This window comes from Cottoperca gobio, chromosome 3 (genome assembly GCF_900634415.1).
Source record: "Cottoperca gobio chromosome 3, fCotGob3.1, whole genome shotgun sequence".
Classification (NCBI taxonomy): Eukaryota; Metazoa; Chordata; class Actinopteri; order Perciformes; family Bovichtidae; genus Cottoperca; species Cottoperca gobio.
In genome coordinates, this window is record NC_041357.1 from 21,718,300 (window position 1) to 21,743,461 (window position 25,162).

Genomic DNA, 25,162 nt, shown 5'->3' on the forward strand with positions numbered 1-25,162 from the left:
TATACTATGGAAATATCAGACAGCAAAAAACCTACTAACATTTTACATGTAATTGCAACACTAAGGGCTTTGTGTGAGCGTGCGTGGATGTGTGGAATGTTAATTTACCGTTTCAGGAGCTGCACAGCAAATGTCATTGATGTGCAAGGACAATACATGCATTCTAGTCTATTCTATTCTTGTAAGACTTGTTAACTGTAATTAATGAAAGCGTAGTTTGCACTAGCAATTGGACCAACATATTTAACCTATTTGTTAATCAAAAAGCTCAGAAGATCATCTGTCTTTCTTGACACACTATGACTGAACATGTGATAAGAACTTCTAAATACCCTTAAATGGGTTATGTGATGAAATGTCAATTTTTTTTATCATCAGTGCAATCTTAGATTTATTGAGCATAACGATATTAGATGTTCTGGGAACTAGCTGCAATTCCTTGAAAGAAATAAGTGAATGCAACCTTGATTTTGACGGTGACTTGGAAGGTACCTTATATTTAACTGAAAGGGAAAGAGACCGAGCGCAAGGTACTTTTATTTCCGAAGTAAAAGTATCAAACGTTGCTTCAATAGATAATATAGTTTAATATTCCCCATTTATACAAGAAGCAGAATTAGTGTGTCTTTATTCAATGTTTTTATTAAATGCAAATAATTTATCAAACGTATTCGTAATTTCCATGGACAGTATTACTGTATGGTAGATATGAATGGTTTTATTTTGAAAATACTAACAGGAAGTACACTTTTTAAACAATGGATGACTTGACACTTTGAGCCTTGTGATGTTGCTGATGGCAGAGGCAAAACAACACGGGGAAAGCTGTGAATTTTAACAAGCGTCGACCATAAAATATACTTTACAGCTGCCGAGTCCTTAATGATAAATAAGGTCGACAACGGGGTAAGCTTCTGACCAGACGGAACCGTTAAATAAGCTAACAGTGAGCTAGCTAACGTTAGCTGTCTGTTGACATTTGGGCATTGGTGTGTCCTTTTTATATTGGTAGCATAGCTGAATATTATATATATTCAACATGCTACATGTTTAGCAGTAATACTCGAAACAAAGGTTGACGTTACCGGTTTATTGGGAGGACTGTCAACAACAGCACTGATTGGCTACAGTCGGTCAGGATTCAAACTCCCGTGTTTTCTTGTTTCCCCCTGACCCCATGTCCCGTTACTGAGCTCGATGATATCAATAAATGACACAAAATGGATACGATTTTAATTGAATGTCTGTATTTGGATCATTATTTGGAAATGATTTCCTGCTAACTAGCTTTACAGCCGGCCACAGGAAGTGACAGTTGTTATTGTCTATCTAAATAGTCACATTGATTTTATAGGAGTGCTGTGATTTTAATTTGTACGCGTCCTCAAAACCATAACAAAATGTAAATCACTTAATTTTTATTTCCTTTTGGCAACAAGACACGAAAAAGTTTAAGGTTATGCTGTCACTTGTATTTCCTGTTATCATTTAGCTGCTTCAGATCAATTGCACATCACTTTCCATTGATGCTCTTAAAGAGGACTCCATTCCTTTGTTGAGGTTATGGAAAGCAGTCTGCCTTTTACTCATGATATTTTAGTTTTTAAAAGAGCTATGGACCAGTTTATAAACCTTGACATGGAAGTATATTATTCAATTTGAGCATTTGTAGCAAAAAAGCGAATTTGCAAGTCAAAGGGAGTACTCTAAGCCTGTGAATGTTTTTTATATTGTGGGTATGGTGTAGCTTTGTAAAGTCTGAGATAACTTCAGTTTGGGATTGGACACTAAGTATCTTTTGTTTTTTTTAACAGAAAGTCTGAATTATAACCAGGTTGAAAGACGTGTTTACTGGTTAGCAGCAGCACAATCAAATTGGGATCTGAATGGGAACACAATGCACAATAAGTATCCATGCTTTAATTCATATATACAAGAGAAGAGAAACTAACTAACCTCTCAGTGTGACTGTTATGTATATCTTCTTCTATAGATGTAGCCGATGAAATGGAGTATGATGATAGACTTGCACTTTTTCGCCAAACCCGCCTCAATCCCTTTGACCGTGGAGAGGAAGAAGATGATCCCCAAGGAGGCAAAACACCCCCTCCACTACACGGTAACGTTTGCTGAAGTTCTTCACAGGCAAATCATAACAGAGCTCTCTAACGTGCAGAATATGACTTCACTTAAGCGTAAAGTTATATGGAAATCATTTATTGACAGTTTTGGTGACTCGCACTGTATGAGTATATTTATTTTGTCTAATGGTCACAAAGAACTCATGAAACAAAAAGCTGGTTAAGAGCACCATAAGTTGAAACTGCAACTGGACCTCACATGTCATAGAAACGTCTCTGTAGGGAACTGCCAGAATACATGGAGTAGGACTCGAGCACAACACAACTCTGTTTAACCCCGGTTTCACTTGCTGGTGTATCGGGTGGAAATCCCAGAAATGATGTGCTGACATGTATAAGTGCAGCTAATAAAATTGTGAGAATGTAAAATGAATGCCTTCCAGCTCCTATCTTTATGATGCACATTTTGACCTTGGCTAGGGAGTGTGTAGTCTACTTTGGCAGACATCCAGCCATCGTTTCAATGTTCTGTATGGTTTGGCAGACTGATAGGCGGCCATTTAGTTTGGGATCTTAATTGCCATTGTTGTGTAAATATAACAAATGTTTCTTGCCTGTGGCCCGTCATGAGGAGATGGCTGTTGCAGTGGGAGGGGTTTTCTGAGATCATGATTTCTGCTTTTCTAAATTTCACTTGAAGATGTAGTATTGCTCCCTTACTATTTGCTTAGATCATGCCACCATGACTCACTGTATGAGGCAGCGACTCCCTCGTGAAACTGATTTTCACTAATTATTTCCCTTAAATGTTTACGCAGGTTGAACTGTTTTATTGTAGTTTAGAACAGATCCTAACACATAAAGAACAATCACACTGGAGTGTTGCGAGTTACCCTAAGCTTGTGGAAAAGGAAGTTGGAAATTCGGAGGAAACGAAAAGCACAAGTGTAAGCAGTATATTCGTAACACTTCCTGTAATCTAAGGATTTGAGAATTGAAGAGGTTTTTGTTAAATTACAACGACTTTGTGAGGCAAGCCTGACACACTGAGCTGATTTCACTGGCGTCTTCTGTATTTTTCTGTTGTCTGGCACTAAGGAGCTGAACGTACCGAACATGTTTTGTGAGGTGTATGCAGGTAACGGTCTTTGTCAGCACTTTTTCAGTTAGAGAGGAAGTTTGTAAAATATGTTATCTTATGTCATTTTGCAAGATGTTTGCATTAAAAAAAAAGTCAGTCATTATGCTTAACAACTTAAGTATACATTGTTGATCGCTTGTAGGTAGGATATACGTGTTCATTTTGCACAGATTCTATTTGACTTACAGACTTAGGTTGACCGTGTACTGTATATTGCGTGATTTTCTTTTTTCCCCTTTTTAATATTTTCATGTAGACAAACAAAAACTCAAAAAATGTACATCCCAAAAATTACATTTTCAACTGAGTAAATAATGGAGGCTGATCAAGCTTTGTTTGGGAATGTGTTGCTAGTATATAGCTTTACATGTTCCCTCAGTCTAATTCTAGGGAACCTCTGTACAGCATAATGGAAGTAGAGGAAGGTAAAACACAAATCGCTCACTTTCTAACGCATTTCACACTTTCAAACCTCAGATTTGAAAAAGTATTACAAGGTTATTTTATTGGGTTACATCAAACTGCACATTGGATGTTGTCCTTTTAGTACGGTGCACATAATTCAGTGTTTCCCAGTGATTGCAAGGTTTGTGTTATCTTGCTGTATATTTATGTCTTGAGATGGACCTTATAAATAAATGAAGACATCAGTGCTTGGCATTTGGCAAGGTTTTCACGTAAGTGAAAGACACCTTAACCTCTGCCGCTATGTCAGCAGCTCCAGAGATGGAGCTCACCTTGCTGTGTAGCCACTGCAACCCCAGTGCTGGGGTTCTAATCCGGGCTGTTATATTTCTCAAAATGCATGCAAAAGCATTTAAATGCATGCAATGCACCCTCAGTTTAATATGTTGCATGTGATGTAAATGATGAGGTCAAGCACAAGGTGGCAGGACTGTGTAGGCATGTCCCTTCCTTCCCGGGCTCCGTAATAAGGTGATAAATCAGATGTATTTCGGCTTGTTCTGCTGCCCCTAAGTGGCCAAATCAATAAAATGTAATACTGCAGCTCTAATGTGGTCACTTAAATCAGAAAGCACAAGCTCACCTCTAATTTAGTAACCACTCTTTGCAACTCCTAAAAAAACATTGCAGTTTCTCCCTTCAAGAAATCTTTTCATCATTCAACGTTATCATGGATGTGTTAACTCTTGATCTTACATATATTTGTGGATAATTGCACATGGGCACAAACACATTTGTTTTGTAATTTCACTTACTGTATTATCATCACAATTAGGCCAATGGTTAAAGTCATGTGACTAACAAGGATCAGAATCATTTCACATTGCTCATAGCAGCAGCAGTAGAAGAATGTTAGCTCTACAATTTGATTTATTTAAAAGCGTACCATGTGAAGGATTACGGAACAGATTGATTGTAAACATTTAGATGCAAAAGTGCAAGTTCATTCAGCTCGTTGAGCAGCGGTTGTATTGACCCAGTAGGAGTCTGTCTTTTCACCTGGCTTGGTTAAACATTAACAGATTTATATGGGATTCCTTCAGTTAGCAAGTCTTTGCTTTTTGTCCCTCTGGATTTCTTGAGTGGTGAGTCAGCGTGTAGGGATTGTCTTGAGTGGCCAGTCATGTAAGTGCACTTACAAGAGCAGAGTGTGTATGCCTACCAGAAGAACAGTGCTTTATGCCAGGTTACCTTCTTTTTTTAGAAACAAGGCATGAGCTGTTCTCTGGGACCAGAACCCACAGTTCAGACCGGACCATGGACCTGGGTCTAGCTGAGGATCACTTCTCAAGGCCTATGGTGAGTAAAGCCTTGTTCCTGCTCCGAATGATGTATCGCACTAAATGAAACTGTTTGATATTGTAAAACTTAAAGTGATTTACATACAAAACTACCTGTTGTGTTTACTGTACATGCTTTTGCTCTTGTTCACCTGTTTCAGGGGTCGTTTGTGGCTTCAGACATCGAAAAGCTGAAAATGGCCATAGAGGAGTGTAAAAAGCTGATCTTGGAGCTGCCAGAACATTCGGAGAGACAAAAGGACACTGTGGTGAAACTTATCCACCTTCGTCTCAAACTGCAGGAACTTAAGGTTTGAGCCGAGGAGTGAATGAGGAAGTGGAAACAAGATATTGTAGTTGTTGATGCTCAGAGGGACAATCGGTTCAGACAATCAACCTCATAATTGACCAATTTGACTTTGTTTAAAGCCCAGATGTGCACAAATGTTTGCGGATAGAAATGTATTCGGTAAAGCATGAATATTTACTGTATTTCTGGAACTAATTCTGCATCCAAGTGCATTTGGAAAATATAGAATTTTAGGGGTGAAGAATAATCTAATGGGTGCAATAGTTCAGGAGGAAATGTAGAAGTATACAGTAGTTGGCCTGCAGCTGAGAAGTGATGCTTGGCGGTTGAGATCAGCGTCCGAGAGCTTATCGGTAAAATCATAAGAACTTCTGCTGGTAGATTTCAAAAGCCTTTCTTCCATGAGATAAATGAGAGGCAACATTGCAGACAGTCTTGGAGACTGGTACGATGGTAAACAAGTTTGTGGAGATTAGCAACATTGTAAAAATGTAACAGCATAAAATAAACGTTTTCATGAACTGCTTAAGGACTGTAACTCAATCACTTGTTTCTTGGCATCAACATGATCTTTATATGTTTGTATTGTGCCTTTTTGAACCATATCATGTGAAGCATCTGATCGCATGTACAGTACTGTACAGTATACTGTAAAGAAATGTCCCTGAGCGAGCACTTTATCAGCTGTATGCTCATTTGAATTAAGTTGTTCTGTCTGCTGTTCAGAGAGGACGTAATTAATATGTTAGGCTTTACCAACATGGTAACATATAAAGATCTTATTGAGGTGTAAACGTCTCACATATTTTGCAGTGCTCATTATCTTGTATGTTCGTCTTCACATGAACTATGTTTGTGTTCTTGGTGAATTTTGTTTTTACACTTTAAAAGGACCCCGAGGAGGATGAGCCTAATCTGAGGATCCTACTGGAGCACCGCTTTTCCAAGGAAAAGAGCAAGAGTGTGAAACAGACCTGCGACAAGTGTAGCGCTATCATCTGGGGCCTTATCCAGACGTGGTATACCTGCACAGGTGAGAAACGGTATACAGTGCATTCATCCCCAATCCCACTGTCATTTTAACATACTGTCCTCATAATCAGATCGTTAGTAGATCAGGAATTCTGAGACTTTGATTCAATAAATATTTATAGATTTTCATTTTATATTGTCAGGTCATTTTCTCACAATGTACTTCCTGACTGGCGGACTCAGTGGGAGAACCTTTGTAAAGCTCTTTTTCATACTAAACCCATTGAGGTGTTGTGGTATTGCCATTGCGTGCCTTGTGATTATCCCTTTTCTTGTTTCAGGTTGCTATTATCGTTGCCATAGTAAGTGTATGAATATGATCACCAAGCCCTGTGTCAGGGTAAAAGTCAGCCACAAGTCGGAGTACGAGCTCAGCATCTGCCCTGAGATAGGACTGGACCGGCAAGACTACCGCTGTGCAGAATGTCGCACACCTATTTCACTAAGTGAGTACAAATTGACTGCATTTGGCAAGTTGAAATAGAGGAACGGAGGATCTAAAAGCAATATGTAGGCTAACCGAACTTCACTTTGCTTGGCATGTGCACACAGTTGTAAATAAGGTTACTATACATGGACTATTTGACACAGGATATACATTTGAGGAAATCTTTATTCTCTTTTACTTATCTAAAGACTACATTTGATCATGATTTAAAAAAATGTATTTAATTACATCTTGCGTTCTTCCGTGTCATAGTTTGACTGTACTATGCCATATGCACTTGTAGGGGGCGTGCCGACTGAAGCCAGACAGTGCGACTACACAGGCCAGTATTACTGCAGCACTTGCCACTGGAATGACACCGCCATCGTCCCGGCTCGTGTCATCCACAACTGGGAGTTTGACTCACGCAAGGTACCCTCAACATGTAAAAATGTCCCTTCTTTCTTTTATATATCAATTTACGACTTGATTATATCGTTATATAAGTACTTACTTTAAGTGATGCCCCTTTCAAACGGGACATGAGTGTATGACGTTGGTCCACTGTTGATGAGACTGCTGTCTGTATGTCACAGTCTGTTGTTTGTCACTGTTCATAATGACTCAAATCTGCAACTGTACTCTTATAAAGGTTACTGTTAAACATCAGAGTTACACACAATTGTATTACAGAAGCATCAAATAAATAAAGTATTTTGCTTGTCATAGTCAATTTACTAGTCATGAAGAGTACTAGCCAGCCTGTGAAAACAATCTCACTGCGTCTGCTGTGGCTCTGCAGGAGATTTGTCTTGTATAAGAGAATTACTTAAAGGGAGTCAGCTTGATGTCGTTTAAACATCAATAACATCAACTCACATTCCCATCTCTAATAGAAATGCCTGCCAGTCAGCATCTGAGCCACTTTCAAGTTAAACCCAGAGTCAGGAGGAGTGTCCCGGTCAGATACAGGTTCAACCCACAGCGCTGTGTTGGAATGAGCGGGATGAGGATGGTCATGTGGGCGTATTCAGCAAGCCCGTGTTCTGACAGTGTGTCTTTGTCTCAGGTTTGTCGCTCCTCGATGCGTTACCTGGCCCTGATGATCTCACGACCGGTACTGAAGCTGAAAGAAATCAACCCGCTGCTGTTCAACTTTGTGGAGGAACTGGTCGAGATCAGGGTGGGTAGCTTCACTCAGTGTAGATTAAAAAAACTACATTTCTAAATATCTTTCACACCTTTATTTTAAGGTTTAAGATGGAATCCCTTCTGAAATAATTGAACGTTGACACTTTCATTAGACTGTAGTGTTAGTAGTGTTTCTCACCTGTGCAGTTACCGTTACAGTCGTCTTGTCACTCAACACATCCTGGCACTTTGCCACTATGCTTCGTGCCGGGTCCTATTATGCTGGAAGTGTTTGCACATGTAGTGAAATAAGAATCTTCAATAGTGTGCATTACGTGAGACTGACAGCCATGTGTGGGTTGTCCTTTACAGAAACTCCGTCAAGATATTCTGTTAATGAAACCGTATTTTATTACCTGTAAGGAGGCCATGGAGGCTCGGCTATTACTACAGGTGAGCATCTCTTTACTACATTGACTTTGCTTGTTTGCAGTTAAAGCCACATATACACTGGCATGAAATGACGCCATGTGACCAATACTAAATATGTTACAACAGCACCACCATGTGGTGGAAGTGGAGAGTTTGGGCTGTTTCATAATATTTGCCATTATTCAATGCAAATACTGTAAAGTTGACTGGACCGTTGGTACAAGTTTTAGTATCAGCTCAAATACTTTTTAGAATGTGTCTTGTAGTATTTCAGGAACTTGGGAACATGTTCATTAATATTTCTGAAATTGTTTAAAAGGCTTTGCAACAGAAACTTTCACAAGTTATTTTGTTTTGCATTCGTGTTCCCCAGCTACAAGATCGGCAGCACTTTGTGGAGAACGATGACATGTACTCACTACAGGACTTGATTGACATCTCCAGTGGCAGACTCAGCTGTTCCCTCACAGAGATCCACACCACATTTGCTAAGCACATCAAACTAGACTGTGAGGTGAGCGCCTACATACAGCAGAAGAACATGAATGAAAAACTTAATGTTGTAGCATTTACTATCAGGCAATTTGCACTTAAGGAGTAGAGAACATGTAGCCTCCCTGAAACCCTGACTTTCTGTCCCGTTCTGTGTGTGTCTCCGTGTGTGTCCGTCCGTGTGTGTGTGTAGCGTTGTCAGGCCAAGGGATTTGTGTGTGAGCTGTGTAAGGAAGGAGACATACTGTTCCCTTTTGACAGTCATACCTCAGTCTGCTACGACTGCTCTGCTGTCTTCCACAGGTTAGTAACCACCAGCCGGTCAGACTGAAAAATACACCAAAGTACGTGATTGTTAGGAGTTTAAAATGTAGCATTGCAGTAACAGGTGTACAATATTAAAGCCTCCGCTACTTTTGCGTGGAGCTACAGTTCTAGTAATCCCAAAGATGGCCAGTTATTGGGATTATATAGTTTAAAATCACCAGATAACACACCTTCGATCTGCATACAGAGAAATAAGAAAGGCAACACGTTACCAAAATGGACGCATTTATATGATTTTATTATGTAACAAACTTGTTGGTGTTTGTCTCTTTAGAGATTGTTACTATGACAACTCCACAACTTGTCCACGATGTGCCCGAATGACTGAACGCAAGCAGGACGAGGTGCCAGATGTGAAAGATGTTTAAGTCTGGAGAGGACCACCTGGTCTTACTGGATGTTGCACTTTGCCTCCATGTTGTGTTCTACTCGAAACAGAAGACTAGCTTTTCGTCTTTGTCCTGGTTTGTTTTGTGCATATGTTTATACTTTGGTGTATTTATCTTGTGCACTACATGATGAAGCAGGGTACTTAGAAACCCGTCTAGAAATTAATATATATATATATATTTTTTATCCAACTTTTTAATTCATACTGAAATTGGATGTACTGAACACTGTGTATGTGTGTCTGTGCGAGTGATTTGCATTAGTGTGTGCGTCTGCTTGTATAAATGTACAAAATAAATGCCCTATAGAGAAGCGCCACCTCATCAGTAGGTGATTACGCATGCAGGAGTTGTTGTATATTAACTGTTACGAGCCTCCACTGCATTAACTATACTGCCAACTTTGCGTAATACTAAACTTTAAGGTTGCCACATGCAAAAAATTATATTAGCCACTTTTTTATTTAATAACAAAATCTTGTAAACATGCTTTTTGAAATTCAAGTGAGTTACCTATTGAGCTGTCACTTCCAGTTTAGTATGACACAACTGGAAATGTATAGTATTTAATTCGCTAAAAAGGAAAAATCCATTTAATATGTTCGACTGTGTGATCATGACATCACTCTTTCTTCTGCCCCTTTTTTAAACTCCTTCCATCATCACTCCCAACATTGTTTATCTCACGCGTACTGTTCCTAAAGCAATCCACACTCGTCCTCCCTTATATTACACACACATTTTCCTTTCAGTCTAAATCTGTTGATCTGTTTAACACATCATACAAAAAGATTTTTCCAGGACTTAAATATTTATATTCAGCATTGTCATTGTCAATTAGCCACCCTGAATACTGGGGGGAAAAATATTGCTTGCAATAGAAGACAAAAAAGGTTGCATCTATACAATCATTAACCATAATTTGAAATATAAATTCATATATTGGCAACGGATATATAATCAAAGCATGTATCACCGGTACATTGTTTAACTGAAAAAGAAAAGTAATGGTAAATGTGCTTTTATTCAGAACTGTGAACTCATTTTCGATCTGTGTTTAATGCAGTTGAGTGCCGTGTGTAGCATATAGTTGTAAATACTCATGAACATTGTGTGCCTAAGATAGTCAGGTTACATACAGCTGTTATCCAAACGTCGTACTACCATCATGTTAATGGTTTCAGTCTTAAAGTAGCTATAGCACATGTTGTACGGAGATGACAAAGATGTTATGTGACACCTTTGATAATGTGTAAATGTTGACCTAAAGTATTTGTTTTAAAATAATGATTTTTGGCTGTGTTATCTTTCAGCATGATGTACGTTATTTTATTTTTTTCAAACTAATGGTAATACATGGTGTTGGTAAAAATCCATGCCCTGTTGTAAAACATGTTGAGTTGTGCATGAATAAAGTAATTAAATGCATTAAAACTGCAGTTTTGTGGTTAACTCCAGTTCAGCTGTCCCCTGCTCATGGATGCGTTATAACATAAAGGGCCACATTGGAACCTTTATGTTAAACTCTGCCTGTTTTAATCAGCTACACAATTATAATACAAATAAACATGTAATCAGGCTCAGTATTGGCTCACACACAGTCACTGCAACATTCCTTGTTTTGACTGAGCCATTTGACTTTCCAAGACAAATGTTAATAACCCTTTAAACACCTCAGGGGCTCCCTGACCCCCTGACCTGACCCCTTTGGCCCCTGCACCTCTGTCAATCCATTAAACCTATTATGTTAAATAATAATACAATTCGTTATTCAACTGTCATCAAAAGTAGCCCCAAAATGCAAGATTGGCCCATGCTATTGCTCATACCCACAGTTGTAATAGACACCGAGCAAAACAAATGTTTTAATAGTTTCTAATGCTGTGAAACGTTTGTTTAGATCTGTAATGTGTGTAAACATGAATAAAGCTGGATGAGAAACACTGATTAACACATGCTTTATGTTCGTACAGTACAAGCAGGTTCAGGTTTGGAGTACCCAAATAGATGTACTTAATTTCCACCTTTGGTTATATAGTCGCCTCGTGGGATAGGTCACGGTCACAACATATGGTGCACGAGGAGTGGTCGAGAACTTGGCTTTCTGCCAATCATTATGAAAGCGTGCTGTATGGATGTAATATGAAGCCAAACTCAAATCCAATCATTGCAATTCAAAATAAAACGTATATATGTAATGTATACACATACATTAGCTATAGCTCACCACCACTAACATGAAATGTGGTCGCAAACAGGTTAATGTTTACAGGTGTTCGCTGCACGAGTACAGAATGAACTCATTGGTTTCAACAACTTTTTTTTTTTTTACTCCCAGCCTTTGAACTACATCGACAAATAGTTTACATCAAATGTTTTACATTTATAGAGCTTCCGTCCAGTCATGAGTTAAACCCAACATTTTAAAAGAATAATCTGTCTCCTGCTATTTGGTAACCGGAATCTCGCGATATTACGACTTGGCATTGTGCGTGATTACAGTACTTGTTGTTGGCTCTAGCGTGCAGCTTCACTCCAGTGAAGTCGGGTGGAAGTAGCTGATATGGGGCTTCTCGCTGTGAGTGTCGGGCCCTTTCTGAACCGAGTGCGGGCGGTTCGGACGTGGAGCCGAGACTTATCCACTATTTCAGCTACTTTTCGCGGTGCACTCGCGTCGGTACGGTGACATTGTTTATGTTCTTCTTATTATCTAAAGTCTCTACGGTCCTCTCAAAACAGAGGCATGTAGAGCCTCTCTGCAAAGTTTGCAAACATCTATTTTGAAATTGATGCATGCAAACTTGTTGTGCAACACTTGCATTATTTTTGTCATGGGAAAGAACACAGTGTTCCTCTATGCAGGCTGTAGACCCCCCTGAATCTGTAAATAAACTGAGCACTGTTTATTTATCATTCCTCAGTTGTTTGTACTCTCACGATATGTCCGTATGATAATGTTTAGTTTAGATGACTTTCCTCAGTTTCATTATGTTTTGTTTGAAGGGGGGCGTGAATCTGTTACTGTGATGGAGAAGGGGGGCCCCTTTAGCACATGCATGTTCATTCTTATTCAATCATTCAGTTGCATTTTCTTCTTCCTTTTTTTTTTTTTGGAATAGAAACGATTTTGAATAGGTGGTTGATTTTCTTTCATTGTCTTAACTTCAACATAAGACATATCCAAATAGAGGTTCACTGGCTGGGATGATGCTTCTTTAAACTAGTTTTTCTATTTTAGTACAACAGTCAAACACTTGTCACATGAGGAATATTTTACTCTGGGGAAACAGACATATAATACATTTGAGATTTCATTTATTTTTTCTCTCTGGTAGACTTTGCATGGTAAATAGAGCCCAGCATGTACATTTGCAGGTTGGTATTATCAGCTGTGCTACATATATCGGTACCAGTGTGTATGTGGGCACTGCTGTCACTATAACACTTCTTACAATTAACACTTTAAATGATAAAGACACTGGCAAATGACAAGATAGTGCATGCTAACCATAATCTACTTTGACATTTCTCAATTCAAGATTAATTTAGTTTTGTTATGTTCTTTTAGTTATAGTTATATTTAAAAAGATCTCCAACATTAAAAAATGACTGCCTCTGGTATCTTTTGATCATAAAGATTATTGTTCAACAATAACATATTTTTACTCGGATATTTCTTGATACGTAAACAAAATGTTGTTTATGTTCTGATCAGATTTGTATTCTCAAGTAGCGATAACAAGATTGGCCTGTACAAACACAGTTTAGTGTATAAGTGGTTTATCTGTAACAGTGTTGTAAGAAAATCAAGTTAACGGTGACGCAGTCCAGTAAGTGATAATGTTTTTTGGGGAAAAAACACGTACTATAATAATAAGCTTTATTTGTATAGCACCTTTCATACAAGAATTGCAGCCCAAAGTGCTTCACAGCAAAAACATAACAATTAGTACAAGGACAGAATAAAAGCATTTACAGTACAATAATCACAGTGATGATGTAAATGAGTGTGAAATAGCAGAATTAAAATAGTGTAAAATAGCATTGGAAATAGCAACAATGAGTTATAATGTTTCGGACGAAACACCTGGGAACATTACAGAATAAAAGCATTTAAATGAGTTTAAAGTGGCATAGAGTAGCAGCATTAAAGAGTGTATAAAATATCACCATTAAAAGGCTAAAATAAAGAGATATGTTTTTAGTTTACTTTTGAAAATATTGAGAGATCTTGCCTCCCTAATGTCTATAGGTAAAGTGTTGCACATATATATATATATATATATATATATATATATATATATATATATATATATATATATATATATATATGTGTATATATATATATATATATATGTGTATATATATATATGTGTATATGTATATGTATATGTATATTTCTTTGTATGCCCTCACTGCTCACATAGTCGTCATACTGTATCTTTATTTCAGAAGACGTCACTGATCCAAAGGAGGTGTGGAGGATTACATCAACACAGTTTCCCACTCGCTCGGTTACTTAGCTCAAACAAACCACCGAGAGGTAAAGTAACTCCTAATGCTGTTACACTATGTAATGTGGCTAAATGAGTGCACACAATGACCTACATCTTTTGTTGTTGTGTGTGTGTTTGCTGTTGAATTGATTTAGGTTTTGAAAAGTTTTTCCCAAAGAGTGAAGAAAGCACTGGCGTCAACAAATCAGCTGGAGGTGAGGAATGTTTGAGTCTCCATTTGTGCATCCTCTCTTCTCGTTTCCTCTGCAGTGTTTGACTGATGTTCTGTTACCGTTTAGATGAAAATACCAAAAAAGAAGAATCTCTTGAAAGGGAAGAGCGGGACACAAATGACGATGGTGACGAAAGACGAAGAGGAGGAAAAAAGGAAGAATCACACTGGTGGATGCGCTTTCAGGTGCGAATCATGGCCAGAATTTTACCGATAACTGTCTCATTAAAATGCAAGTGCAAGTTAAAGTTGTATTTTTCATAATTGGGCATGCTTTTGACCTATTGAGGTCTATAATACTCTTATTGTTCTCTTTCCACTCTTCTCCAATGTACAACGACCCATTCACTACATATCTTGGTTACATCCTTTAGTAGTGAATTTAATTGATTCTAATCAAAAAGGTTTGTTCACATTATGTATTTATGTTTAATTGACATAAACTGATCAGACTTTCTAAACTTTCAAATGTTGAAATTGATATTTTCCTTGAAGCATATTTAACTGTGCTAATCACGCTCTTCTGCTAAAAGGGTAATCATAGTTCTGACAGACGGCTTAGTGCAGATGCAGTGTGAGAAGAGTGGATTGTTTTTCAGTGGCCTACTGACACAGTCTCTCCTTTACTCGATTGATCTCTCTCTTACAACATTTCTTTATCTAACAGGATGATTTCCCCTTGGATGAAAAAGCAATTCGCTACGTTGCAATCTTTGTAACAGGCATGGCCTCAGCTTTTTTGTACTTTTACTTCCGAGAGACTGGGATGCAGATCTCCTGGAACGACTTTGTGCAACACTACTTGAACAGAGACTTGGTAAGAGGCAGAGAGTGTATCAGTTTTTCTGTCTGTTATCCGTTTGTTTTTTGCAACCATGTACAGTATATCTCAAAAGTGAGTACACCCTTTAGATTTTTGCAAATATTCTGTTATATCCTTTCAGGGGATAACATTATCCTACTGAAACTTTGATATAACTTAAAGTAGTCAGTGTGCTGCTTGAATAACAGTATAGATTTATTGTCCTTTGAAAATTACTCAGTACACAGCTGTTAATGTCTAAACAGCTGGCAACAAAAGTGAGTACACCCCATAGTGAACATGTCCTAATTGTGCCCAATGATGTTGTTTTCCCGCCCTGGTGTCATGTGACTCGTTAGTGTTACAAGGATTCAGGTGTAAATGATAAGCAGGGCTGTTAAATTTGGTGTTTTGGGCACAATTCTCTCTGAATGCTGGACAACATGGCACCTCATGGCAAGGAACTCTCTGAGCGGCTGAAAAAAAGGATTATTGCGCTTCACAAAGATGGCCTTGGCTATAAGAAGATTGCCAACACCATGAAAATGAGTTGCAGCACAGTAGCTAAGATCATACAGCGGTTTTCCAGGACAGGTTCCACTCGGAACAGGCCTCGCCAGGGTCGACCAAAGAAGTTGAGTCCACGTGCTCAGCGTCATATCCAGAGGTTGGTTTCCAAAAATAGACGTGCGAGTGCTTCCAGCATTGCTGCAGAGGTTGCAGAAGTGGGATGTCAGCCTGTCAGTGCCCAGACCATACGCCGCACACTGCATCAAATCGGTTTGTATGGCGGTCGCCCCAGACAGAAGCCCCTTCTGAAACCGATGCATAAGAAAGCCCGCAAACAGTTTGCTGAAGACAATGAATCCAAGAACATGAGTTACTGGAACCATGTCCTGTGGTCTGATGAGACCAAAATAAACCTGTTTGGGTCAGATGGTGTCCGGCGTGTGTGGCGGCACCCTGGTGAGGAGTACCAAGACAAATGTGTTTTGCCTACAGTCAAGCATGGTGGTGGCAGCATCATGGTCTGGGGCTGCATGAGTGCTGCCGGCACTGGGGAGCTGCATTTCATTGAGGGACACATGAATTCCAATATATACTGTGACATCCTGCAGCAGAGCATGATCCCCTCTCTTCGGAAACTGGGCCGTAGGGCAGTTTTCCAACATGATAATGACCCTAAACACACCTCCAAGATGACAACGGCCTTGCTGAAGAAGCTGAAGGTTAAGGTGATGGACTGGCCAAGTATGTCTCCAGACCTAAACCCAATTGAGCACATGTGGGGCATCCTCAAGAGGAAGGTGGAGGAGTGCAAGGTGTCCAACATCCGTGCGCTCCGTGATGTCGTCGTGGAGGAGTGGAAGAAGATTCCAGAAGCAACCTGTGCAGCTCTGGTGAATTCCATGCCCAGGAGGGTTAAAGCAGTGCTAGATAACAATGGTGGTCACACAAAATATTGACACTTTGGGCACAATTAGGACATGTTCACTATGGGGTGTACTCACTTTTGTTGCCAGCTGTTTAGACATTAACAGCTGTGTACTGAGTAATTTTCAAAGGACAATAAATCTATACTGTTATTCAAGCAGCACACTGACTACTTTAAGTTATATCAAAGTTTCAGTAGGATAATGTTATCCCCTGAAAGGATATAACAGAATATTTGCAAAAATCTAAAGGGTGTACTCACTTTTGAGATATACTGTAATTCTTGTGCTTTCTACACAGGTGGATCACCTGGAGGTTGTCAGTAAACAATATGTCAAAGTGATTCCTTACCATGGAGTCAACACATCAGAAGTGGTTCGTTGCATGAAAATGCTGTTATGTCCTTTTGCTTTTCATATAGGTCACTCTGTTGGTGAGGCTTAGTGGTATTTTGAAATGTAATTTAAGCAGAGAAGAATCTAACCCTAACCTTTGGCAAAATGAATCTACTTCAAGGCCTTCTTACTAGGTTTCTGCTGAACTTCCAAATCCAATTGATTAGGTTCATGAGATGTGATTGAAAATGCTACCCAGCAGATTTTGAGTTAAGATAATTTGGTCAAACTACAATTTCCAAAGTCAAATAAATTAACTTTCATGCACCACAGTTTGCTTACATTAGCCACCAGCTAGCTCCTGATCCCGGAGTACATTCAAATGAGCGATGGTGCAATTTATTGCTTATGTCCATTTGGAAAGGGAAGAATTTATTTCCTTCTTTGAAAATGTGCATAGTCTTGATTTGAACTTTAAAGTTCATAAGCAAACATTATATGTACAGTATAATGCATGTTGCATGTTTTCTCTTGTGTGTACGTTTCAGAGCTATTTGTGGTTCAACATTGGCAGTGTGGAGTCATTTGAGCATAACCTGGAGATGGCTCAGCAAGAAATGGGTTTGGACTCACAGAGAGTACCTGTATTCTACAGCAGTGAAAGCGATGGGTGAGAATTTCATCTGATGATTACCTGACATGTTTTATTGATTTCTATGAATATTGGATTTGTTCACGTTGATGCTGGCCTGATGGAGCTTCTTTCTCATTTTCAGTATTACCCTGACCTTACTGCTGGTCGGCCTTTTACTTCTTTCCATGCGGAAGGGACCAATGGCAGGAGGTTTTGGGGGTAGAGGGCGAGTAAACCCCTTCAGTATGAGTAAATCCAAAGCCAAGATAATTAAAGGCAACATTAACGTTCGGTTCAAGGATGTCGCAGGCTGTGAGGAGGCCAAACTGGAGATTTTGGAGTTAGTCAACTTCTTGAAGAACCCGCGGCAGTACCAGGACCTAGGAGCCAAGATCCCAAAGGTGCGCTCTACTGCATATCAAGTGTTGTGGCATAGGATCTTGAGGGAGACAGGAACATTTCGATTGGGGGAATTTTTTCCTCCAAAGAAGAGTACTGGCTTAGAATTACATTTTAAAGTGAGACATTTCTCAACCTGGTGAAGATACATTGAGGTATTGGTATTGATCATTAATCGGGACATATGATGAAATCTCACCTTCCAGTGCTTGTGGCGCTCAGATTTGGCTCCCCTTCCTATGTCCCCAAAATAGAAACCCAAAATACAAGTATGAACCTGAACATGAGCACAATATGTCTCCTTAAACAGAACCTTTGTTTTCAGGGTGCTTTGCTATCGGGCCCACCTGGTACTGGCAAGACCCTGCTAGCTAAGGCCACTGCAGGAGAGGCCAATGTCCCCTTCATCACCGTCAACGGCTCGGAGTTCCAGGAAATGTTCGTTGGCGTGGGCCCAGCGAGGGTCAGTACTGGGATAAATGCCGGATTCTGCCAAGTAGTTTTGAAACTGAATGATGCATTTCATTCTGCTGTTTGCCCACATCATCTGTAAACAATGTTACTGTTGTAGTAATTAATTCAAATGTACAAATCTGTTGAGATTATTCAAGTGATTTCTTTGCTCTGTTCTATATTAGATAAGAGACACTTTCGCCACAGCTCGAAAAAATACTCCCTGCATCCTTTTCATTGACGAGATCGACGCAATCGGCAAGAAGAGAGGCAGGGGGAACTTTGGCAATCAGAGTGAGCAGGAAAACACCCTCAACCAGTTGCTTGTGGAAATGGACGGTAGGCAGTAATCTCTCTCAGTGTTCAAGCCTTTTTTGTCAATATTTCACAAGATGCATTTATATGTATTTGTTTTCATCATTATAGGGTTCAACAGTTGCACTAACGTGATCGTCTTAGCTGGCACCAATCGAGCTGATGTCCTAGATCCAGCTTTGATGAGGCCGGGACGCTTTGATCGACACATATACATAGGTAAAGTGTAGCGCCTGTCTGAGGTCGGCCTCCTCTCAACAACAGGTTTCAATTAATGACATTTATCTCTTATGTGCACTAAATATTTTCCTTCATCTCTGGTTTACTTTCAACATTCCTGTAAAGATATTGTCATTTCTAAATTTGTCAAGATACATTTTACATGTGACTTCATCATTTGCTAGGGAATAGTTATCTGCAGAGTTTTAGTCACATCTTGCCCTGAAATCATCCCAAATAACCAGACTGACTTTCCCCTTTTCTGTGATGCACTTTCTGTTTCCTTGAAAGCAAACCTGGAGTCGTTTTTTTGTTTTTCTTCTGTTTTGTTTTTCCTCTGGCGTTTTATAATTCAATGATGATGCATGAGAGTGTCACCGTGCCACCCCAGTAGTCTACAAATGCAATTCAGTGGCACTAATATGTGCATATTTAACTTTGTTAGCTTCAGATGAGTGTCTGAGCTTGACCTTACTGACACAGTCACTGTATGGTATCATCAATAGACATTAGCTTCAAGCCTTTTTAAATTTGCGTCTGTTCTTTTTTCTGCTCCTGCTCATTCGTTATGTCATTAAAAGTGTGCGCTTTTATCTTTGTGGTTATAATGGTTGATCTTTTTCTGCCCGCTATGATCTAATTTCTTTACGCCAGCAGTACTGGACAATGGTGGGCAGGGCAGTTTTCTCTCTGACAAAGAAAACTGGGTCAAAAGGAGAGAGCTGGCTCTCTATAAAAGAAGGATTAGATGACTGGAGGCCAACATGAGGGACGGGACACACTGCTCCTCTCTGTGTTGTTGATTTAATTACGTTACATTACATTTACAAGTGCAAACAATCATGAGCCAAATAAGCCAAACCAATGTAAGTGCAACATACAGAAACAGTTGAATAAAAACTCAACCATTAGCTTCAAATAAGCCCAACTAAGTGATGCATACAGAAAATATTAGTTTTAATTATTGGTCAAGGTGCAGTTTAAACAGACGAGTTTTCAGTCTGCGACGAAAGGAGTGTTGACTTTCTGCTGACCGGATATCAATGGGGAGCTCGTTCCACCATTTTGGAGCCAGGATAGCAAACAGGCGGGTTTTTGTTGAGGGGAATCTGGATCCCACTCAAAGTGAGGGAGCAGTGAGTCGATTGGCCGATGCAGAGGGAAGTGAGCGGGCTGAGGTGTATGGTTTGACTATGGCCTGGATGTAGGAAGGGCCTGATCCATTTACCGCACGGTAGGACAGCACCAGAGTCTTGGAGCAGATTCGGGCAGCCACTGGTAGCCAGTGAAGGGAGCGCAGGAGTGGTGTAGTGTGGGAGAACTTTGGCAGGTTAAAGATCCAGTCGGGCTGCTGCATCCTGGATGAGCTGTAGAGGTCGGATGCACATGAAGGTAGTCCAGCCAGGAGGGAGTTGCAGTAGTCAACTCCACTACTGCAGCAGTTGATGCTCTCAGTTCCATTTTCCTCAAACCCTTAAACTAATGTAAGTGTGGGCTTAGCCCCCATTAACAAATGTTCTAATTAGGCCACAAGTTCAACATTATTTAAAGACTCGGATCTAATTGGTCCTTCAAATCCTCCTTCACACACTCGACTACCGTTGTGTCACTCTCAGCTGCCACTTCTCACATCTCCAGATATAAGCTCCAGAAGATGTCGTTGACTTGGCTTGCCCATGAAAACACTTCTCCCCTTGTAAGAGCTGCTGGATGGGGAGCTTTCATGGCAATACACTGCTGTCACACTTTATTTATACTCTGCTCACTGCTTATTACCATCCGTGACAGCGATGCTGGTATTGTTTTTACCTTGTGAGTCATGACATATGTGGTCCTGGAGACATCCACTGTAGTGCAAAGAAGTCATTCTTTTTTTTTTTAAGAAGAAGAAAATGTCCTGAAAATTCATGATATGTTTTTTTCTTACTTTTCTTTTCTACAGGCCCACCAGATATTAAAGGGAGAGCATCCATCTTTAAGGTGCATTTGAGACCTCTGAAGTTGGACACTAGTATAGAAGTAGACGCTTTGACCAGGAAGCTAGCTGCACTAACTCCAGGTTTTACTGGTAAGAACAAGAGATGTGTGTTCATGTTGGCATGTGTCCACACAGCTCTTTGGATTCATCTACTAGGATCATACAGTTTGTCTTCTGTATCTTTCACTGTAATTATTTTTCATTTTTGATCACACCACAGTCTAACTTTGTTGTTGTGGCTCTCTTTTTGGTCTCAGGGGCTGATATTGCTAATGTGTGTAATGAGGCCGCTCTAATAGCTGCACGCCACCTCAACAAACATGTCAATACTAAGCACTTTGAGCAGGCGGTCGAGAGAGTTATTGGAGGTAAGTTGGCATGCACTTGATATTATAACAATGCTCATAGAGTGATTATTGGATATGTGTGTTATACCTTCATCAAGTAAGTTAGTAGTAAAAGCAACAGCTATACATTTCTGTAATAGGAAGTTTTTATAAATTACATACGGCTAGTTTATATTGATTCATATTATATATGAATCCATTAATGTGAACTTTGTTCTTTAATTTGAGATACTCATGGCTTTGAATGTAGTTACGTACAGTATATGCTAATATTAATTGAGACTTTATTGTAAGGATTTGATTCCTGTGTGTTTTCATGTATTACTCAAAGATAAAGTCTTCCTGCTCATGCCAAAACCCAAAAACACCCCATAACTGTATCTACTGCTGAATGCTTGAAGAGCATATCAAACCAGTTAACTTATTACTTGTAAAGAACACACACAGTGCAGTTTGGTAACACATCCTCCCTGCTCTCAGGTGTGGAAAAAAAGACTCAGGTACTGCAGCTTCCAGAGAAGACCACTGTGGCGTATCATGAGGCCGGACATGCTGTGGCGGGCTGGTTCCTAGAACATGCAGACCCCTACTTAAGGTAGTCACAACATTCATCTCCTCTTTTCTCTCGCACTGCTGCATCAGAATTCCTCTGCAGCACTTTCACATTCTTGTTTTTACCCTCTACTATCACATTATAATGTCACCAAATAATCATATTACTTATGATGTACTCCCTCAGGTGTCCATTGTTCCCAGGGGAAAGGGTTTGGGCTATGTGCAGTATCTGCCGAAGGAACAGTACTTGTTCAACCGGGAGCAGCTGTTTGACAGAATGTGCATGATGCTGGGGGGTCGAGTGGCTGAGCAGGTTTTCTTTCAGCGAATCACCACCGGGGCGCAGGATGACCTCAGGAAGGTCACACAGTCTGCGTACGCACAGGTAATCACCACATTTAATGTCAACAGATACACAAGAAGTGATGCAGATACAGATGTGATACAAAAGAAACTTTGCAATGAAATAATATGTGATTGGGAGTCAGTGTTGAGTCATACACTTGTATATGCTGAAATAGAAGTTGTTTAAAATGTGGTAATGACTCATATTAATGCTTAAAAACAGGGTTGCAGATCCTTCCTGTACATAAAAGAGTTGTTTCTTTTTCTGTGGATGTCAGTTATTGAGCTACGACACAGGCCAAAGTGCGACAGACTAGATAAGGTTGTTATTTTTAGTTTTTAGTGCAGTTGATTGGGGGATTTGTCTTTTGCTTCTGAAGCAGTTGTTGATCACAGGCTGGTTAAGAGGAATAAGCAGTCAGCACTCACTGACGGTATAAAATAAGGCAGTAAATGAGCACAAAAAATGTTCGGCTGACAGACAAGCAGATACAGAAACACAAGACCAAACACATGATCTCTCCACAGCCTTACGCCTAGTGTAGATAATAAACTACAACAATTCTGTATATTAAGTGGGTTTCAATATCACTCATAGTATTTCAGCTGAGCTCCGCTGACAAGTAGCTTCCTCTATCTCAGGGGTCAGGCAACCTTTACTATCTAAAATCTAAAAGCCATTTGCCCCTCTTCACTTAATAAGATTTGTCTGGAGCCGCCAAACATATTTGATAACACAGCGTATAGATTTAATATATAGTTATACTATATTTGTTGCATTTATGAAATTACAGAATGACAATAAAAGAAACTGTTGCTATTTATACCTGTTTTAACAAAAGAAAACACCAAACTCTTGTGAAGAGAAGGAAAAAATACAGTGGCATGTTACTTTGAAATAAATTAAACACAGAACTATGCAGCCTATTTGAGTCCTCCCCATATTTGTTGAATAAAATAAAAATAATATAAAATACACAAAACAATAAAAAATACAATATAAAAATGCAATGAATAAAAAAAGTAGCCCACAAAAAAATAGGCCAGTTTGTATTTAATTAAGTCCGTTTCAGTGTGTTTTCATCCACATGGAGGTGGTGATAATTTATTTGGCTTTTAAACAAACAGCCTCACAAATGTCCCACAAAATGTCTTTCAACATCACATTTTCTGTTGTTTGCTCATTTCTCACCACATATCAAGCACACAGGTGAGCCAGCATCGTTGACAGGGAAAGCAAATGTATCTGTCCGCGCAGAATTAAACAATTTTCCTTACTTATCTTTTTTTGGTTTTATCCATGGTTAGCACACCGAGTTAGGCAGGGGGTCTGCAACTCAAGATAAGCCACATGCAAGGAAAGGCACCACGCCCCTAGACTAAATATTTAAAAATATATCCATGTTTTTTTTGTCAAAGCTACAGGGAGCCACTTCAGACGGGTTAAAGAGCCGTATGTGGCTCCTGAGCCGCAGGTTGCAGACCCCTGCTCTAGACAAACTGCTACAATACCAACTTGAAGATTAGACGATAGTCAAAGGGTTATACTATAGTCTTTTTCACTGCTCAGACTATTTCTGTAGGTGCACAATTAGAAGCCACTTAGCACTTGTTGTTAGTTAGAAAATTATGTTTTCAGTAATAGTACATGGATTTCTCTTTTTATATTTTAGGTTGTACAGTTTGGAATGAATAAGGCGGTGGGCCACGTGTCCTTTGACCTCCCTCAGCAGGGTGACATAGTTACTGAGAAGCCCTTCAGTGAATCTACAGCCCAGCTCATAGACCAGGAGGTCCGCTTGCTTATAGATGCTGCCTTCCAGCGAACACTTCAGCTTGTCACAGACAAGAAAGAAATGGTGGAGAAGGTGAGAACTAATATTATCACTGACGAAAAGAATGGACAGAAGTAAAGATGAAGAGTCTTGTACTCCAAAGCAGATCTCTGAACTGTATGATGCAGCAACTTGCTATTCTTTGGATTGCTTTCATTTCCTTTTTTAAAAACTGGCTGGAAGATTTTTTAGGAAGATGGAAAAACTACCTTAAGATAAACAACTAGTTGTGATATTATAACTGTCATTATAAATACTGCTATCACTTCTACTATTCGTTGTAACTACAACTAATCTGGTCAGCGATCAGTAATAGCATGTGCATATTGATTGATGGAGTTAGCACCGGCATTACAATGCTTGTTGTTCACTATTATTATTATTATTATTATGTGTTGTAGGTGGCAAAACGTCTTCTCGAAAAGGAGATTCTAGAAAAAGCCGACATGGTGGAGCTTCTAGGAAATCGTCCCTTTCAAGAGAAGTCATCGTATGAGGAGTTTGTTGAAGTACTGGGGGAATTTGAGGAGAACACTTCTCTATCTGAAGGGCTAAAGAGCTGGAACAAGAACAAAGGGGAGTAAAAACACCCGCAGAATCGGCGAAACAAATCAGCCTTTTATTTATAGGTGGACACGCAGCCTCAAAGGCAAATATTCCACTTAATTCAGTTGAATATTTCTGAAGTTAAGCACCACCTGGTCCAGACTGTCAGGGCTCTGAAAGAAATCCCTTGTTCCTCTCACGGACAGCTGCAAAAGGGAGGGATGGTGATGTGTTGCACAGGTCGTAAATGGCCTTAGATAATGCAATTTTGTATTTGTATTTGTTTACTGTTTTTATATATTCCAAAAAGTACTCCTCATATTACTGTGGGGTCAGTTTAATGTCCGTAAGCCAAGGCATCTCTGAAGAGTCCTGCAGTGCAACGACACTGACAACCACAGAATAATGTGAAGTCATGGTCAGGGAAGTTACTGAGCTCAAGTTACAACACGGAAATCAAATGAGATATGCTTTTTAACATTCAAAATGAGTTGCCGGGTACATGCATTGTGGTGTGTATTGGTCAATTACACACTATGCTGGTATCATCATGTGATGGTGTCAGATGAGTTCAATTTAAACTTATCCTACCTTGAATCTATACATCTAATAAGAATGCTTCCGGTCTCGGCCACCACTTATCACTACATATTTAAAGTGTGTTTCCCCTAAGTGGAGAAGCCAGGTTTGTATTTAAGATTTCAAAGGTACTCTGACTGTACTTTGACAG

General features: G+C 39.5%; 2 protein-coding genes across 4 annotated transcripts; both read left to right on the plus strand.

Moving 5' to 3' along the window:
- The first annotated feature begins 751 nt into the window (after positions 1 to 751).
- def8 (differentially expressed in FDCP 8 homolog) lies at positions 752 to 11,454 on the plus strand. 2 transcript variants are annotated; one of them, XM_029428550.1, is made up of 12 exons: positions 752 to 906; positions 1,994 to 2,119; positions 4,892 to 4,986; positions 5,129 to 5,278; positions 6,169 to 6,310; positions 6,591 to 6,755; positions 7,041 to 7,168; positions 7,806 to 7,919; positions 8,240 to 8,320; positions 8,673 to 8,813; positions 8,985 to 9,094; positions 9,393 to 11,454. In XM_029428550.1, the coding sequence occupies exons 2-12, from the start codon at positions 2,008 to 2,010 to the stop codon at positions 9,484 to 9,486; spliced, it is 1,332 nt and encodes a 443-aa protein (XP_029284410.1). In that variant the 5' UTR covers positions 752 to 906; positions 1,994 to 2,007; the 3' UTR covers positions 9,487 to 11,454. The 2 variants fall into 2 exon arrangements, with proteins under 2 accessions (XP_029284410.1, XP_029284411.1); XM_029428551.1 differs by lacking the exon at positions 752 to 906 and adding an exon at positions 1,836 to 1,854.
- Positions 11,455 to 12,014: 560 nt separating this feature from the next.
- Positions 12,015 to 23,857, plus strand: LOC115003736 (AFG3-like protein 1). 2 transcript variants are annotated; one of them, XM_029425646.1, is made up of 16 exons: positions 12,015 to 12,184; positions 13,963 to 14,050; positions 14,159 to 14,218; positions 14,303 to 14,421; positions 14,903 to 15,052; positions 16,772 to 16,846; positions 17,355 to 17,476; positions 17,583 to 17,841; positions 18,165 to 18,302; positions 18,478 to 18,631; positions 18,719 to 18,826; positions 20,769 to 20,894; positions 21,062 to 21,172; positions 21,632 to 21,746; positions 21,891 to 22,091; positions 23,725 to 23,857. In XM_029425646.1, exons 1-15 carry the CDS (start codon positions 12,071 to 12,073, stop codon positions 21,991 to 21,993), a joined length of 1,842 nt encoding a protein of 613 aa, XP_029281506.1. In that variant the 5' UTR covers positions 12,015 to 12,070; the 3' UTR covers positions 21,994 to 22,091; positions 23,725 to 23,857. The 2 variants fall into 2 exon arrangements, with proteins under 2 accessions (XP_029281506.1, XP_029281498.1); XM_029425638.1 differs by having other exon boundaries at positions 12,016 to 12,184; positions 13,960 to 14,050.
- The last annotated feature ends 1,305 nt before the right edge of the window (positions 23,858 to 25,162 follow it).

Excerpts from the sequence above, each read along its gene's own strand:
- def8 (XM_029428550.1), top strand. The coding sequence starts at position 2,008 with ATGGAGTATGATGATAGACTTGCACTTTTTCGCCAAACCCGCCTCAAT. Across the intron at positions 6,311-6,590 it reads GACGTGGTATACCTGCACAG|GTTGCTATTATCGTTGCCAT; the intron begins GTGAGAAACGGT and ends TTCTTGTTTCAG. Across the intron at positions 8,321-8,672 it reads AGGCTCGGCTATTACTACAG|CTACAAGATCGGCAGCACTT; the intron begins GTGAGCATCTCT and ends CGTGTTCCCCAG.
- LOC115003736 (XM_029425638.1), top strand. The coding sequence starts at position 12,071 with ATGGGGCTTCTCGCTGTGAGTGTCGGGCCCTTTCTGAACCGAGTGCGG. Across the intron at positions 14,219-14,302 it reads CGTCAACAAATCAGCTGGAG|ATGAAAATACCAAAAAAGAA; the intron begins GTGAGGAATGTT and ends GTTACCGTTTAG. Across the intron at positions 14,422-14,902 it reads ACTGGTGGATGCGCTTTCAG|GATGATTTCCCCTTGGATGA; the intron begins GTGCGAATCATG and ends TTTATCTAACAG.